The sequence below is a fragment of the Calliopsis andreniformis genome, chromosome 5, assembly GCF_051401765.1.
Source record: "Calliopsis andreniformis isolate RMS-2024a chromosome 5, iyCalAndr_principal, whole genome shotgun sequence".
NCBI classification, from domain to species: Eukaryota; Metazoa; Arthropoda; class Insecta; order Hymenoptera; family Andrenidae; genus Calliopsis; species Calliopsis andreniformis.
In genome coordinates, this window is record NC_135066.1 from 12,175,389 (window position 1) to 12,193,264 (window position 17,876).

Here is a 17,876-nt window from a genome sequence, read left to right on the forward strand (position 1 = left end):
ATTACTGTGTCAATATCATTTAGTTGCAAAGCACAGTACCTTAAGTATCTTAAGTCAATTATTTTGTGAAGTATATAACCCTAGATGTATTTAAGAAAAAATGAAGTTATTACGTTACAGATATATAAGTTACAAGATATTACTTCACATAGGCGATACAAAGTACAATTACACTGCCAAACGAAAAATATAAAATAATAGTTTCCTTCAGAAACCAAATTTTTAAGTTCAACCATAGGAAAAATTGTAAAAGACAATCTTTTATATACTATAGTTTGAACAAACATATTACTGTGTAAACTCTATAAAAAAAAGTAATTCGTATACAATCTGTGGAACTTTTTATATTTGCTATACATTTAAACATTATACTGAATAAATATAGTACTAAGTTAATTACTTTATAGAAAAATATAGTTTATGTTTGTTGAGCCGTATGTTGCGTTTCTTGTGACGTAGTTGTATGTAATATATCTGTTATTTAAATAATATCACTATTGTTAATGTTATTGTATCTTGAGTGTACATATATTTAAATATCGATTATTAAATTACACAGAGGTACATTTAATTTATTACAAACAGTATCTACAATTATTTATTAAAGTATTTAATAAATTACTTTTATGTGTTTTCAATATTATTATGTTGATTGATTCAATTTTTCTAAAATATGTATTTGGAATGAACAATATAAAAGTACATTTACAAATTGTTTGAGTCCTGTAATGCTATTAATATTTTATACATTTTAAGTAATATTTTTACATAATAATATATTTACAATATAAAATGTTCACACGAGTTTTAATCCAAATTACTAAAGCATTGCAATTACCACTTTATCGCAAGAGCTGTATTCATTTTTTTAATTTCATGATACTGTGTATGAAAGAATGCCAAAGCTTTATCTGTATGTTCCCCTCCTAGCCAAGTTTTGTATAAATTCTGGGCAACTTGATTTTCTTCAGGATTACTCTGCGGAAGTTCGCGATACATTGATTCCAATTTCAATGCTAGTTCACGTGGTTGAATGTTATTTAAAGATCGAATTTGTGCTCCTCCATTAAGACAACCTAGTAACCAGATTCGAGTATATGAATAAAATGTATCATCGTTATTCTAAGATGTTTTTTAGATGAACTTACCACAAGGGCATGCCATAACTTCAACGTAATCATATGAACATTTTCCTCGTTTCAGTTTTTGTACTAAATTTTGTATATTTCGAAATCCATTAACAATTGCGAACGTTAAAAGTACTTGTCCGTCTTTTTGAAAAACTGCTTCCTGAAAATCGGGATTTCTGAGATTTTTAAATTCAACTTCTACATGTGTTTCATCAAACAAATTCTTTGCAGCATAACGAAGAATAAAATCTGCATAACCACCAGATCCTGATCCACTGTGACTATATAAATCATTTTTCAAATTTTCTGTCTGGGACTCAAAAGGCCTTTGAATTTCCCTCTCATTTATTTCGTTTAAAATCACATTATGCTCATTGAGCATTTGTTCTAATTCAACTTAAAAGTAAAAATGAATATATTAATAAATAAGTTTAAATAAGAAAGATGTTACATATAAATAGGTACATACTTGGAGTTATAACACAATCTACATCTCTAGATTTTCTGTCTTGATTGTAAAAATCTTCTCTAGATGCCTCTAACTTTTTATCATAACAAGGCATAAGAGTTACATGATACACTTGTTCTGGTGCAAGACCCATAGTTTCAGCCAAGTGATATTTTATCAATGATCCCATAATTTGTTGAGGAGATTTTGTTACACTTATATAGGGAAGTATGAAATTACCATGTGTTTTTTCAGCATAACATACCCAACCTACATTTAATAGCGTATAGTTGTAACATTTTTTTCATCATTACTTTGTGTATTTTAAGTAATAGTTTGTTTATTAGTTATTTCTTACCTGGACAAGAAGATGACAACATTGGTAATTGATTCTTCACACCACTTTTGGCTGCTTTGTAACGCTCTACAAATTCTTTAGCAGATTCTAAAAGGGCAAAATCATCAGCTACAGTCATATCTAAAACTGTATCTGCCCCCAGTTGATAAAAGTAACCTGCAAGTTTATACTGTGCTTGTTTTGGACTAAGATTATAACGTTCTGCTATGGATAACACTGCTTGGACAGAAAGACTGACTATTATGTACATTGAACATGTACCATCTCCGCTCTAAAAAAAATTAGTGTTTATTCATTCTCCAAAGCTTAATGTAAGAAGAGATCTTTTGTAGGAATTATTACCTGGCATTGAGACACTTTTTCTCTAAACACCCGTAATAATTCTTCCTGACTTTGTTGTGTAACTAATACACTTTCTGCAGATGTAATGCAACCACTACAGGCCAAACAATCGGTAAGTGTTATTTCAACTTTTTGTAGCTTTTGGGATTGTCCAACCTAGCAAACGTCATTAAAATTTAAAATTATATAATAATATACAAGTTTTTAATAAAATATACAAATATACCTCATTTAATGCAAAGGGTGTTCCATCTTCTTCAATTTTTATTTTTGCACCAGTTTTGCTTTTTGATGCTTGAATTTCTATAGGTTTTATACATTCCTATACAAAATTAAAAATGTTTATTGTGTATATAAAAATAAAAAAATACAATGAAAGAAAAACTGCTATCATGAAAATAAACGATAATATAAATACCTGTGATGGTGTAATAAAATCGTCCAAATTAGTAATTTGTAATGCTCCGCTAAACCGAGACATTTTTTTACAGGAGATATTTGATTATACAAATTATTCTTCAATTACTTTAAACATACGTTAAATAAGTACGTAACAAAAGCTTCAGAAATGTTTAAATTTTCAGGATTTTAATTCTTCTTAATAGGAAATCTAACCTCACTCACACTCCAAAGTACTGAAAAAAGTATACACGTATTCTTAAATATTTGATTGATCTTAGTCGATTAAAATTAAAGTGATAAAATGAAAATACGATAAAAATATTAATCGACTTATTACTATAAATAAAATATTTACGTCATTATACATTCAAACAAATATTTTCAACGTAGCATGATACTTGAAAAGTCGTTACGCTACAGGTGGAAGAAAATTTAAACAATTATAGACGTCAAAATAGAGCAAGCATCAAGTCTAACAAAATTGTGGTTGAGCCTTCGTTTATTAATTATAAGCTTAAAAATTAGTCAAGTCTGTTTAAAACTCAGCAAATCGAATGACACCTTTGTTGGCGCGAAGCTCATGGCAGAAGCTAAATTATTAGCAATTTATAGCTATCAATATCATAGTTATTATATCCAGATCAAGTATCATGTATCATGTATAATACGAATATTGTATTATATCTTATATAACGTTATATCATATTATATTACATCATATAATTTACAAGCGCTGCAAGTTGATAAGGGTTGCAATTTCAATGAATTGCAGGTCCTCAGAGGCGAGTGCCCCCTAACGTCACTGTCTATGACAACCACTGACTTCTTTAAACGCATATTACTTAACAAACTGTCTGAAACACAATTTCGTTATTCTAGTTTTTATTCTTATTTTAATGTCTAGAATGACCTCTTAAATTTTCCCTTAGCTGTACTCGAGTATCCTGTATGCTTTCCATTAATCCACTCTTAAGTTCAAACCGCAATTTGAGAATCCCTGTCTTTAGGGGGTAAGCGTGCGCCTGAAAGATGGCAATTTTCACATTCGCCCTGAAACAGAGCAGACAGTACCTGAAACAATTTTTATATAATTTTAATTAAAGAAAAATGACCGAAGTGAAGAAAGACGATGTCGTTAAAATTTTACACACGTATCCTCTTTGTAGGGTAAGCAAAATATATTTTACAGCTATCGTATAATAAATTATATTAAGATGAACTAAGTTCAATACTTGGTGATAGATATTTAATCAATAGAACTTATGCAAAAACATTATTTGTACTTTTTGAATAATGTGTCACTGACACTTAATTATTCGTATTAATATATAATACGATTAATTTAACACTCGTTCGTATAATATCTTTCGTTAATGCAATTTATTTATTAAGTTATTATTGTAATAACTTTTATATAAAACTTTTTATGTGATATATTAAACTTATCTCATCTGTATCGTAGAAATGTGATATGTCGGATGAAATGAAACAAGAAGCAATGGAATTGTGCGTTACAGCAGCAGAAAAATACGCAGATAATTACGAGAGTGTTTCACGAATGATTAAGGAGACAATGGACAAAAGATTCGGCGCTTCCTGGCACACAGTTGTAGGGGAAGGCTATGGATTCGAAATAACTTACCAATTGAAACACCTTCTATACATGTATTGCGCTGGAAATTTAGCAATATGCATATGGAAGTCGGCATAGTGAAATTTACAAAAATCGGAAAACATCCTGAACGCTTTCACCAAAGAATTAATTTTTATATAAATGATTTTTGTTTTATACGATGTTAAACAGACCGTTTAACGACAAACGGATTAAGACAAACGAATTTTTTTAAAATCGTCATTGATATTTAAAACTTCACCAATAAGATATAAGATATGAATAAAAGGGATCTACAAATATTCAGGTTTTGCATAACAATATGTAATATCTGCCTACTTACCTATAGTTCATACATCAAAATTGATAAAAATAAGACAAAGAAAAAGATATTTCTAATTTTTCTACAGATACAAAAATATAATATTATATAAATGAAACGAATACAGTTATATATTCGAAAATGATTTATAATATTTTTAATAATCATTTCTTATTTGTTATATATGTATGGCAATATGATTATTTACTTAAATGTATAGTATATGTATTCATATTGAGCACGTAACTCAGGAATTTTCTTGTCATAATTTTATGTAATACTAACTAAATGTAATATATAAGCTGCTATTGTGTATAATTTTAAAAATCAATACTACATACATCGAAAATGTGATTATCGTAGTGTGTGGTATTCGCGCATGCATCTATGTATATTACATACATATACAATTAATTATGTATATGTAATTAATTTATATATTATTTATTATTTACATAATTTAATATTTTATATCGTTTTATCAGTTCTGTAAAAGTATTTGGCGCGATTGTTGTGTACTGTTAAATGTATAAAATATATGTTATCATAACAAGTAATGCTGTCAAAAATATGACACTGTATGTGAAGATACATCCTTCCAAATTTATTTTGATATTATACATTACTTTTAAGTATTTCCTCTTAAACGAATTTTCTATAAATATTTAAGGATAAACAATCTCAACTATAGCTACCGTATACAAACTCATACCATTCAACAAGAATTTTTCCCACTAGCTCATGAAGTACATTTACATATCATATGTACATACCTACACTTATTTTATCATTAACTTCCAATTTTACTTGTTTTAATTTTCTAATATGACTTTCTGTACTAAAGTTCTATTAGTTTTATGAACATAGTAGCATTCGGTTTCATATATGGATTACAATAATCAGAAGTGCATATTTCATTTTTAATTATTCATCGTTTTTACTATTATACTTTTGTAACTACTCTCTCACTGTTTCTTTCTTATTTTGCACTGTAAGATATGAAATGCTGGTCCAAAAAATATATTTATATGACAAAGTTCTTTCACTCTAATATTGATATTTCTTTCAAAGAGTGTAAGTGATTATATTTTTACGTGAGATGACTTTAATATGTTGATCTTTAGTAGTATAATTAAAAACAATTTGTTTTGAACTCATTATTCCATTTAAAACAGGTATTATAATATGTATATTTGCAAGTTTGTTGTATTTATAGCATTGCTATAAAAGATAGTTAATACATTCAAAATCACATATAATTTTATTCAGTATATAAGGATCTGAAAAAGTTAAAAAAAAGAGAAAAAACACGGAACACGTTAAATAATACAAATTACTTCTTTATAATTAATAATAATAATTTGATTTACTAAATATTTACATAGAAACTGAGGAATGATTTTTAAATTATTTAGGTGAAATTAATTTATTACATTATTTGACAATAGTAGTAATACCTTAGTAGTTTTTAATTATTTACTATCCCCATGAATAATACATATGCTCTCCATTTTCCATTTTTGTAAGATGAATTCTCTAGTATTTACAACCCTCACAGAGACTTCTACACGTGCTGCTAAATCGTATGTTCCAGGAGCTGAAAATACAGCTTGTAATTTTACAGTATTGCTGGTAAGTGGTTCAATCTGAGAACAAATCGCTGAATGACAAGCATATCTATAGAACGTAGAAGCTTGTGGAGAATACAATTGTGATTTTACATTAGGAAGATAAGTCCCACTAGAAAAGAAACAGAATAAATTGCAATTAAGTATAACTAAAAGTATTTGGTCATATTTTATATAAATGTTAAAATTTACCTGCTGGTACCTATTGTATTAATTTTAACATAAATTTGCGATTCTAAATGATTCTGTATGTACATCATCACTGGAACAAAGCATAATCGACTTTGATTAAAGTTATGCGACATCTGCCTATCATGACTTAAGGAGAAAGAAACGATGTTCTTTAAAAATTCCGTTTCCAAAATTTGTTCTTTATTAGTCACAGCCGAAGAATCGGGTATGTTTTTATCTGGTCCAAAAATCTTCAAGCGTCCTCCGTATTCGCTCGGTTCTACTTGAATTTCTTTCGGATATTTATATGTTCTATTCAAATATTCAAGGTCAAGATGATGTTGGCCAATCGCTTGTCTAACAATAATTCCACCTTCGATCACTTTGGCTCGCCATTTAATGATTAAGGTAGAATTTAAAGTCACAGTGGCAGACAGAGACGATTGTTCTGTATTTTGAGACGACCGCTGAAATTGCTGTTGCATTTCAGTTAAATTGTCATTTAAGTCTAACGATGAAATGTGTCTCCTTTGTATAAAATTAACATATGGATAATTCATATTCGATTCCATGCCATCTGTGTCCTCAGTTAAAGATACACTGGAAAATATCGATTCGCCTTTGCTCTTTTTTCTTAATTTAAGCATCAAATGAAACATCTCTTGAGGCTGTATCTTAACATTATTTGGGAGGACAGATGAACTGAATACAGACCACGTATCACTTTGGAACGATACTGTGGATAACATAATTTCATTTATAATAGAATCATGAATTTGATTTGCATTTTTAACGCACACTATTAAATTCAACGTAGGTGAAACGTCCTTAAATAACACGCTTCTTGATGAAACAGCACTAATCTGTATGGAATCCAAGACCATGAAATGCCACGTATGTCTACAAAGTCGATGCTTTATTATGCTCTTTGAATCAATATTCTCATAGTAAAAAAGTAAGTCTAAACGATGTGATCCTTTTTCGTGAGGTGCACGTAACCATAATGGTATTGTATAACTTTCATCAACGTTTAGTACATTTTTATTGGAAGGTAACGGGATTTTTATTATAAGTTTATTACTTTTCTTTGTTGTATGCTCTGAAATAACAATTTGTACATAAATATAAAACGATTTCTATTAATTAATTTCTAATTTTGATACTTCTTTAAATATACTTTGTACTATACCTTCTTGCGTGTTCATCTGTTCATCTCCTAATGAAATTAATTTAGAATCCGTGGATACTAGATAACTATTAGACAATGGTGCATTCCCCACATTTTTCAAAGTAATTTCAATTTTCTGTATTTCACCGCATAACATTTTCGAATGCAATTTAGTTAAGAAAATCTATAAACAAGATTTCAAAAATTATATTGTCGAAACGTGGAGCATTGTACTTAAACTTAGTTACCTGCATAAAAGGTGCCTTTTCAATAACGTTCATTTCCAATCTATGATCTACACCATACATATTTACACCTGGTTTTTCCTTGATATTCTTTAATTTGGGGCCTTTAACTTCAAACAATCTTTTCCCAGTGATGGCTATTGTTGAATCAACAGATGGTCCATCTACTATATTTGTAGGATTAGATAAATCATAGTTTAAACCTAACACTTTTAACTCTCCTATTCGTTTCGGTATAAGAGACAATGTTATACGTTGTCTACAAGTTGGTTGTAAAATAATTGTTTCGATTACTTGTGCTTCTACTGGCTTTAGATTTTCTGGTAATTTCACTTCATTTGTAATTTGTCCATCAGCAGAAATAAATAACCAAAGTAAAGTCACGTTAGACAATGGCAACGGTATGTGTAGCGGATTATATAATTCGATAAAAAAATGCACTGGTTCATCTAAAACTGCATTTGGCTTTACACTATTATTACTTGTCCTAGAGTATAATGCAACTGTCGGCTTAAATATCATGGAAGGGGATCCCTGAGCTTCTGTTATTAACATCTCTTCCATTTTTGCCCATCTTACATCGTCACATTCTTCAGTATCAAATGAAACGTGACTCGCTGGAATATTATTTTCATATGGTCTAGCTATAGGACCATACAATACTTTAATATCATTACTATCTATTAATGGTAAAGGCAAGATAGGAAGCTCTTGATGACTCACTAAACCTTTTTGAAGCAGTAACTATAATATATAGATGCAGATAAAATTTGAAATAAATATAGTATATATAAATTGAAAAATCGCATATAATCCGTATACGTACATTATGGATATCTAAAAAGTCACGTAAAAATGTAGCTTGTTGAATAGGTGGCTGCTTGCTTGAAGCATTCAATAATTTTTCAAATGCTTTAACTGCTTCAGAAACGAGTTTTAATGACGAGGCCTGCCTGCCAATAGTAAAATGTATATGATCTTCAGCTAGTGACCAACCTCTTCCAGCATAAACCTAGCGACAGGTATATAATCGTATATGCAATCTTTCTATTGTAATATTTTAGCAACAATGTTAATTAAGGGTACCTGATACGCTTGTTGATAACATCGTAAGGAATGCTTTTTCTGGCCTGCTTTTGAGAACCTATGACCAGCAAGAACAGCATGAAATGCATACTTGCGCATCATTTTTGGTCCGATAAAGCAATAAGCAGCTTGTTCTAATAAGAGCGCAGAACGCAAGTCTGAATCCTCGCTAATCATACGAATCAAATGTTTTGCAGCTTCTCCATGTAAACTTCTACCTTTCAAACACTCAGCACTGAGTAATGTTGCTCTTGTTGCAAACTGAGGCTTTTTACAGCTAGTCGAATAAGTTAAAATTGCTTCATCCATGTACTCAATTGTTTTTCTATTTGTTTCACCCTGCATAAATGCACTCAAAGCAGCCATTTCAAGAGCACCGGCATAGTAAAGCCAAGCATGATCTGCTCCAAAATCTCTCTTCGCACTGTGATATGCTTGGTAAGCAAGTGAATAGTGACCGAACATGAAACATAAGTCACCTAAACGGCGTAATTGTAACTCAGGAGATTCTGTTGTATAACTGAAATCCAAACAAGCTGGAACTTTACATGTTCACATATACTATATTATGTATTTATATTGTACAAGTTACAAAAAAATAAAAACACAATATATAAATGTTTATAAAGAACGTACATTACAGCATTTGACGGAGTAGGTCCTGGTATTCCAGGTTTGTTTGTTCCAAACCACCGTCTTGTAGCACTGAAAATTGATCTACTGACACCTTTTTTATTTGAAATAACATCATTCAGTAGACCAATTTGTTTTTCCACGTATGGTAATAAACTTTTCAAACAGAATTCTGTAATTAGTGTCCTTAGTCTTTCGAGGTCTTCCGTAGATAATCTAGCACCATGTTGTGTTGTTACATAGTTGGGTGAATCTGCCCAAACATTTACATTTATTGGCGTACCACTAACTGTTTGTTCTTTTGCATTTACATCAGAACTTATATTCTCTGGTTTATCAATTGTTGGACTTAAAGGATGAATTGTAACAGTTACTGCCTCTTGTCCAACTTCTAAATTTGTATTTACTAACTCAGACGTTTCAGAGGAAAAACTAACAGTATTATGTACATCTGGTGAAATCAATGCAGAATTTTGTGGAGCTATTGGTGTTCCAGCCTGACTTGTCCTAAAATACAAAATTTAAACATATCTTTCATAAACATTTATAACATATAGTACATACTTGTCTGTATCCATTGTAACTTCATTTGGCATAGCAGAAACACCACTAGTATCTGCAGGTGTACGAGGAGAACTACCGTGTTCACTACTTCCAGATAGTTCTGAATGTTTGACTAAAAATTGACTCCAAGGATCTGGCAAATGAGTATTGTCATCAACTTGACCTGGTGGTCTAGAGTTCATTTGCAATAAGAAACAATTATTAGCACCATAAATATTTTTCATTTCAGTAAAAACTGTTTCAGCCCTACAAAAATTACAAACAATTAACTTTGAATAAATAAGGTTCTAACATATCAGAAACCAGAAGAATTAAAGCAATTACTTATTTCTATCATCCTGTATAGTATCATGTACTAAGATATAGTATCTAAGTGTATTATTATTAAACCATTTTGGTAATTTTCCAGGTATACTTTGATGTAACTGTGCACCCATGTTTTGTATCTTTTCCAAAGGATTGTCTTCTGCTGTGGAAACGACTATCATACAAGCAAGAAAATGCTTGGTGAATTCATGATCTGACGGATATTGAACACTCAGGAACATTTCTCTCCAGGCTTCAAACCAAGGAACTGAGACAGGTATATCAAGTTCCACTGTTCCAATTCGAACAGTGGTTGTATGTTCACATGTTACTGAACTAACTGCTTCGTTTAACATTTTCCTAGCAATGCTTGGTTCTGGTGGCTGTGCATTAACATCTTGTATAAAAAGTCGAAGATTTCTAACTGTCACAGTATTTCCTTGTGGATCTTTAAAATGACCTACAAATTAATAATATCTTACAGAAATTCATAGGATATTGATAATAGAACTCAAGACAATTAACATTCTTTTGTTTAACAATACATTATTTGTTAAACTTTATTGTTATTTTAAAACAGTTGATTTCAAAATTGTTCTCTAACAATTTTAAGGAAAAATTATATTCTTTTTTATCAGTTTGTCAAAATTATACGAAATCTTTGTTTGTCATTATTCCAAGAAAAGATAGGTATATGTTACAAACATAAGATTCTTACCTTCCGTATTTAATTTACAGAATGGTTGCAGAAGTTCAACGAATGATAAATTATTTTTTTGACAAGTAGCGTCTGCCATGGGTGAACATACTGTAGCAATTTGTGGAGAAAAGGCATTACTTATAAACTCGCGAGGGGTTAGCTTGCATTGAGCCATGATTATTTTCTACAAATTTTAATCAGACAATCAAGGTTACGTGTTTAGTGAGTAAGTAATAATCACACGACAACGCCCATTTTGGTCGCTATGTTACTATCGTTTATTATCCCGAAATTTGACGGAAACCGAACTTCTAAAGTCAAAAACATCTCAACGAAGTTGTGATAAACATCTCCACCGAACAGCTGTTTGTGGGTATTTACCCATCACTTACCCATGAAGGGTAAAAATACGAAGGTAATGTATAGATGTCCTAATATCAGCCGGAAATGCTCGTAGGCGGAAACTGTTTATATATCATAGATTCAAAATCACATTTCTACAATTCTTAAATTTTCTGTAAAAATTCAATAGAAAATTTTTTGTTTAATAACATTTTATTGTAAAAACGTATTCTAATTAGTAGTTTTCATTCTATATTTGCATGAATCTTAGTATTTCAAGAAATTAGAAATTAGATGTAATAGAAAAACTTGTGGTAATGGACTACACAATTTCTAGCCATTTGACAGTGATTTAAAAAATATGCTATTGTAAAAATTATGTTTGTAATAGCATTAATTTTGTATGTACGTATATATACGGGCATTGACGAAGTATAAATATATATGTATTATATTTTTATATTTTTCTGTCACACGTTTGCGGGAATTGCGAAGACTCTTACCATTTTCGTGTCACACCCGACATTATCGATTCAGTTTAAAATAAATATTACAGCGTTAGAAATGGTAGGAATTCAAATTAGACATTACCGCGGGAATATTTCAAATCTGAAACGATCTGAAGTTGTGATTAATTACTGGAAATATGACAACACTGTTGCCTGATCATTTACCGACACATTTTCATAGGAAATCAATGCAGGTCTATTCATAAACCACAGATAAATAAGCTTTATATTTAATTTTAATTGATGTAGGTACATACTGGACTGTACTGCTTGTTTATTAACAAAATAATAATAATAATAATAAATTTGCAATAGAATGTCACCGAGTTTTTCATGTATCGATCATATATTAATATGATATTTGATCATTATCAAAGGTTAGATACTTTGCGTCCGTTTATTCAATGTGAATCCACCTTTAATCGTATTAGATTGAAAAGTATCAGTCGATTCTAATTGCAAATATGCAGTTAGAAATTAATAGAATTACTTTTGGTAGGATTACTTCATTTATAGTAATAATGAAAAAATATTAGCTAATGTTAACAATGTATTTTTATATAACTGTTTTCTTCTACTTTATTCCTAGTATTATTTGTAATTTCTTAAAAGTTATTTTCCTAAAGTCAGCAATGAAACTTGCTTCATCGTTTTGAAGAAAAGCTATTGAATAAATAAATTGTGAATAGATTTAAAAATTAGGAAACCAATGAGAACAAACCTTAAAGTTTTTGCTTGTAATGGCGTCGCCGGTTCTTCCGGCAAACAGGTCTTGCCATCGTGTCTCACGTCTTTTATGTCAGAAAATTTCATAAAATGACGGACGAAGGAGTAGTTGTAGAAGATTCTGTTCATAAAGAAGAAGAGGTAGCTCATTTTCAGGCTCCTGCAATCCAACATAATCCTGACGGATGGGGCCCATGTGAATTACCTGATCAATTTAAGGATATACCTTATCAACCTTTCTCGAAGGGCGACAGATTGGGCAAGGTTTGATAATGTTCTCTTACATTTTTATTTTTAGTATACCATTTTCCACATTTTTTAAAAATTATCTTCTTTCATAGATATCTGACTGGACCACACCAGCATTCCAGGATAAGAAATTCCCCAGTGAGTATCATTCTCTGCCTTTAACCTATAAATTTACGTTTTCAATAAAAACTTCAATTATCTTAACAATGACTACATGTTAAATCTTCAGAAATAATAAATTCATTTTGCCAATTTAGACAGTGCTTCAAAGTTAACATATTGATTGTAATTAATATAATTGTACAATACAGAAATTAGTTAATAATTAATACTGATATATACAATCAGCATGCATTTTGTACTTATACCTTTATTCATTAATTTATGGTTAAATTCTAGAAGCTATAGACAGTTCAAAAACTTAACGAAATGCAACATTTTAATTTTATCAAATTACTAATTATTTTCATAATCTTTTAATTTGTTTATTAAATATATTTCTTTATATTAGATTATATATCAAGACTTATTAATTAGAAAATTGTAACTAAATCTCTTAATATTTGCAGACAAATACACATCACAGTTTGGTTCCGGCAGTCAGTATGCTTACTTCCACGATGAAGATGAAACAACTTTCCATTTGGTGGACACAACTCGTGTTCAGAAACCACCTTATCAGCGCGGTGGTCGATTCCGCCATAACCAAAGGAATTTACGGGGTCGTGGTGGTCAACGTGGTGCATTGAGCCAAATGCAGCAACTTGGAAAATTGAAACTCCGTGAAAGAGAGCGCAAAGGCCAAGCGAAACGTTGGGGTAGACAGCAAGGTTTACGCAATCATAAAAACCAGCCACCGATTAAAATTCGCGATGCGTCTGTTACTGTAAGACCAGACTGGGTAACTATCGAGGAAATGGATTTCCCACGTTTGGCAAAACTATCTTTACCCAGTGTAAAAGATGGGGAAGATATTTTGTGCTGTGGTTCTCTTGAGTATTATGATAAAACTTACGATCGCGTAAATGTCAAGAGTGAGAAACCATTGCAAAGAATCGACCGCATTTTCCATACCGTTACTACCACTGATGATCCAATAATCCGGAAGCTTTCCAAGACGGAAGGGAACGTCTATGCTACAGATGCAATATTGGCAACAATAATGTGTTGCACCCGTAGTAATTATTCTTGGGATATTGTAATCGAAAAGATCGGAGATAAACTATTCTTTGATAAACGAGACAACACTGAATTCGATTTGCTAACTGTAAATGAAACCAGCGTTGAACCCCCTCAAGATGACGGAAATTCTTTAAATTCCCCGAGGAACTTAGCCTTAGAGGCTACATTTATTAATCACAATTTTTCTCAGCAAGTGTTGAAGTCTAATGAGCCTAGATACAAGTTTGATGAAGGAAATCCATTTATTTCCGAGGAGGAGGAAGGCGATGTTGCTAGCGTTGCGTATCGATACAGGAAGTGGGATTTAAATAATGGAATTGTTCTCGTTGCTAGATGTGAACATGATGCTGTGATGCAGGGACCTAATAATGAAACTCAATTTTTAACGATCAAGGCGTTGAATGAATGGGACTCGAAGCTGGCTAACGGTGTCGAATGGAGGCAGAAATTAGACACTCAACGTGGAGCAGTATTGGCAAATGAATTACGTAATAACGCGTGTAAATTAGCGAAATGGACTGTTCAAGCATTATTGGCGGGTTCAGATCAATTGAAGTTTGGATATGTATCAAGAGCAATGGTTAGAGACTCAAGCAAACATGTTATTCTCGGTACTCAACAGTATAAACCAAATGAATTTGCAACGCAAATCAACCTTAACATGGACAATGCCTGGGGTATTCTACGTTGCATCATCGATATATGCATGAAACAGAAAGATGGAAAATATTTGATCATGAAAGATCCAAATAAGCCAATGATAAGATTATACGATATTCCGGATAATACATTTGAAAGCGAAGGAGAAGAAGACGAAGACGATGATGAGCCTGTTAACGATGCTTTTCAGAGTTAAAAGCTGTCCTAAAAGTCAGTGATTTATATATGAGAAACATAAGCTGCTGTAAGGAGAAAATAAACGAATTCCAATTAAATTCTTGAATATGCAATTTAAATGTTTTTTCTCAAAATGTATTTAACCCAGACTAGATCTTATGCATTTAAATCATGCATATGATTCATCTCTCACATATTGACGATTCACGTAGAATGCCGCACAGATTGTAGTACTACACCTAGATCCACCTGGATCTAGAGATCGTTCTGTGAAAAGAGGTTGTCAAACATTTTTATTATAATATATAATTAATAAATAAAAATTGATATAAATTAATCCTGTAGCGTTTTATTGTCGAATAAAAATATTTATGCAGTGTAGCAGTCTCTCGGTATAAGCTTGTTACGAAATTATTGAAATTATTTTTTAATCTTATTTTACTATCGCGTTTGATAAGACAAATGAATTGTCAATGCATAGAATTTTAAAAACATTTCTCATTCTTTATAAGCTTGTTGCTTCTCTTAAATCGGGAAATTATATCGAGTATAAGCTACGTAAGTATAATTATAGTACCAAAAATTGATTTTTGGTCATAGCCCTCTAATGGTGAGTTTTGGAAACTATCTCGATAACTAAATTAAATTAGTCTTTAAAATAGATCCACGATTTCAAAATAATCAATCATGTATTATTGTTAGTTTCTGACATTAATATTAAAATCAACATGTCTTCTGGGATCGCTGCCGCGACAGTTCGTGCTGTCAAAGGCAGAAAAATACTCGCTACTAGAGCTGCGCTTACTTTAGTGAGTAAAGAGTTATTAAATGACATACCTTGTTCATTTTAGGTTATCAATACATACTATTCATTAATATTACGAAATTGAATGAAATTCTTGAACTTACTGTATTAGGGTTATGTTTTAGGTTTGAACTAAATTCATTTTAACGTTTAATTGTTTTTTTAAAGAGAATTTTTATAAATCTAACCTTTATTTTGTCTGACAATTTAAATCTGAATTATCACGAACTAAGAAATTCAACAATAATATAAAACTATTATAATTGTATTATTAAACTTCGTTCTCTTGTAATTATATAATGTTAAATACATAATATAGCCTTTAAATTACCTTTATAATTATACAATATGTCACTCATTTGTTGCAATAATGATGTAGCTCCAAAAATAAAATTTTTGAATTATTAATATAACAAGCATAGTCCTTTAAATAAATGAAGATATTATTTCATTTCGTGGAAAACTGTAATGTTTGTATTGTTAGTGTTGCAATAATTGAGTAATATGAAATACATTAATACACATTCCATTTAAAATGATCATGAGTTAAAAGTCTCTTTGCTCTATAATGCAATACTATAATAATAATTACCTTGTTACAGACACCAAATGCAGTACAAAAAATTAAGGAATTATTGAAAGACAAAAATGAATATGTGAGTAAAAATGTGGTATGTTTTCTTTTATTACATTATTAAATAATGGTTACCAATATAATTTTACATCTGTCTGCAAGTTTTGGATCTGACAAATTTTCAAATATATTAGGTATTTAATTTACTTAATTTATTGAATTTTTAATGAGCTACTTATTCAGTATTAAAAAAAATGTAGTTAAAGAAACCTGTTAGGTCTGATTCCATATCATTCAGTGAAGTATTTTTATTAATTGAAGTAGCTTTTTATTAGCATAAATACCACAGTTTATATATTATATTGATACACATATAGTACACATTACGTTTTCAAGTAGATATTTCAAAACTTCAAAGTTGTATAAAAATTAATTTAATTTTTCAGATTGGCTTAAAAGTTGGGGTGAAACAACGGGGATGTAATGGCTTAAGTTATACTCTAGACTATGCAAAAGAAAAGTCTAAACTTGATGAAGAAGTTGTTCAAGATGGTGTTCGTATCATGATTGATAAAAAGGCTCAGTTATCTCTCTTAGGTACTGAAATGGATTACGTAGAAACTAAACTAAGTTCTGAATTTGTTTTTAATAATCCAAATATTAAAGGAACTTGCGGATGCGGCGAAAGTTTCTCTGTATAATTAATACAAATGATTGTAAAAATTGTAGTCAAATATTAATTACAATCAGTATAGATTGACTAATGAAATTGTTATATGACTCTAATCAGAAAGTTTTCTATTATTAAACTTCTGTATAAAAAGTTGCTTTATATTTACATTTTTGAGTTTGATATAGTAATTATTAAACCAATAATTTGTGCGTAAATAATTTTTATGCATGAATATTTATGGTAAGTTGTTTTAAAAGTTGTACAAAGAGGATAATTTAAGTATGTATCAAGATATGTATTTATTTCATACATAAGTTGTATATATACTATTTGTAATAGACATATAAACATATATTTTTATTGTACATGTATATACAGTAAGTACTATTTGTACATTATAAATTAAATAAAATATAAACTTAAATGATATAAATGCAGTTCCAATTTTATGTAGCATGAGTCACCAACAAAATGTATTACATTCCTCATTAAATATTTATTAGACTGTATATTGCTGAGATTAAAAGTAACTCTTATCACTACTATTTTTGATAATTAAAAATAATCGTGAAAATCTTAAAGTTTCATTGAAACCATTTTTATTATGATTAAAGAAAATACATTTAATTGTATATTTTTAGAGATAAGACATTACTGTAAAACTTAATGTAATTCAACTACATCACGATTACCATATTTCCACTGACCCAAGTCGTCAATTGTATTAAAAAGAATTCTTTTTAACTGATTATTTTTTGTAGTATTTTGGTTATTCATTAGATTTATGCAGCCTAATTTTACAGGAGGCAATTTAAATTTGTAGAAACTTCCTTCAATATTAAAACATATATGAATTTTTTCAGA

At 30.1% G+C, this 17,876-nt stretch overlaps 5 protein-coding genes across 10 annotated transcripts; 3 read left to right on the forward strand and 2 right to left on the reverse strand.

Moving 5' to 3' along the window:
* Positions 1-729: 729 nt before the first annotated feature.
* Positions 730-5,022, reverse strand: LOC143179948 (putative cytosolic Fe-S cluster assembly factor GH10760). Of its 2 annotated transcripts, XM_076379405.1 has the most exons (9): positions 4,956-5,022; positions 3,395-3,730; positions 2,697-2,913; positions 2,505-2,600; positions 2,279-2,434; positions 1,937-2,207; positions 1,600-1,848; positions 1,149-1,526; positions 730-1,076 (listed from the first exon to the last, which is right to left on the reverse strand). In XM_076379405.1, the coding sequence occupies exons 3-9, from the start codon at positions 2,757-2,759 to the stop codon at positions 835-837; spliced, it is 1,455 nt and encodes a 484-aa protein (XP_076235520.1). In that variant the 5' UTR covers positions 2,760-2,913; positions 3,395-3,730; positions 4,956-5,022; the 3' UTR covers positions 730-834. The 2 variants fall into 2 exon arrangements, with proteins under 2 accessions (XP_076235520.1, XP_076235521.1); XM_076379406.1 differs by lacking the exons at positions 3,395-3,730; positions 4,956-5,022 and adding an exon at positions 3,036-3,214.
* Positions 3,556-4,659, forward strand: LOC143179950 (dynein axonemal light chain 4). The gene is made up of 2 exons (XM_076379410.1): positions 3,556-3,847; positions 4,143-4,659. Exons 1-2 carry the CDS (start codon positions 3,788-3,790, stop codon positions 4,389-4,391), a joined length of 309 nt encoding a protein of 102 aa, XP_076235525.1. The 5' UTR covers positions 3,556-3,787; the 3' UTR covers positions 4,392-4,659.
* An 80-nt stretch (positions 5,023-5,102) lies between the features above and the next one.
* On the reverse strand, positions 5,103-11,541 carry L(3)76bdm (trafficking protein particle complex subunit 8 homolog l(3)76BDm). Of its 4 annotated transcripts, none has more exons than XM_076379400.1 (11): positions 11,134-11,290; positions 10,434-10,875; positions 10,110-10,355; positions 9,549-10,052; positions 8,913-9,432; positions 8,653-8,838; positions 7,830-8,570; positions 7,603-7,765; positions 6,435-7,512; positions 6,072-6,354; positions 5,103-5,894 (listed from the first exon to the last, which is right to left on the reverse strand). In XM_076379400.1, the coding sequence occupies exons 1-10, from the start codon at positions 11,288-11,290 to the stop codon at positions 6,087-6,089; spliced, it is 4,305 nt and encodes a 1,434-aa protein (XP_076235515.1). In that variant the 3' UTR covers positions 5,103-5,894; positions 6,072-6,086. The 4 variants fall into 4 exon arrangements, with proteins under 4 accessions (XP_076235515.1, XP_076235516.1, XP_076235517.1 ...); XM_076379401.1 differs by lacking the exon at positions 5,103-5,894 and having other exon boundaries at positions 5,920-6,354; positions 8,913-9,046; positions 9,131-9,432; XM_076379402.1 differs by lacking the exons at positions 5,103-5,894; positions 11,134-11,290 and adding an exon at positions 11,508-11,541 and having other exon boundaries at positions 5,920-6,354.
* A 1,174-nt stretch (positions 11,542-12,715) lies between these two features.
* Eif3d1 (eukaryotic translation initiation factor 3 subunit d1) lies at positions 12,716-15,073 on the forward strand. The gene is made up of 3 exons (XM_076379403.1): positions 12,716-12,956; positions 13,034-13,079; positions 13,511-15,073. The coding sequence occupies exons 1-3, from the start codon at positions 12,783-12,785 to the stop codon at positions 14,977-14,979; spliced, it is 1,689 nt and encodes a 562-aa protein (XP_076235518.1). The 5' UTR covers positions 12,716-12,782; the 3' UTR covers positions 14,980-15,073.
* Positions 15,074-15,609: 536 nt separating this feature from the next.
* Magr (Iron-sulfur cluster assembly 1 homolog MagR) lies at positions 15,610-17,177 on the forward strand. 2 transcript variants are annotated; one of them, XM_076379407.1, is made up of 3 exons: positions 15,610-15,769; positions 16,368-16,436; positions 16,786-17,177. In XM_076379407.1, the coding sequence occupies exons 1-3, from the start codon at positions 15,689-15,691 to the stop codon at positions 17,038-17,040; spliced, it is 405 nt and encodes a 134-aa protein (XP_076235522.1). In that variant the 5' UTR covers positions 15,610-15,688; the 3' UTR covers positions 17,041-17,177. The 2 variants fall into 2 exon arrangements, with proteins under 2 accessions (XP_076235522.1, XP_076235523.1); XM_076379408.1 differs by having other exon boundaries at positions 15,611-15,769; positions 16,368-16,421.
* Positions 17,178-17,876: the final 699 nt, after the last annotated feature.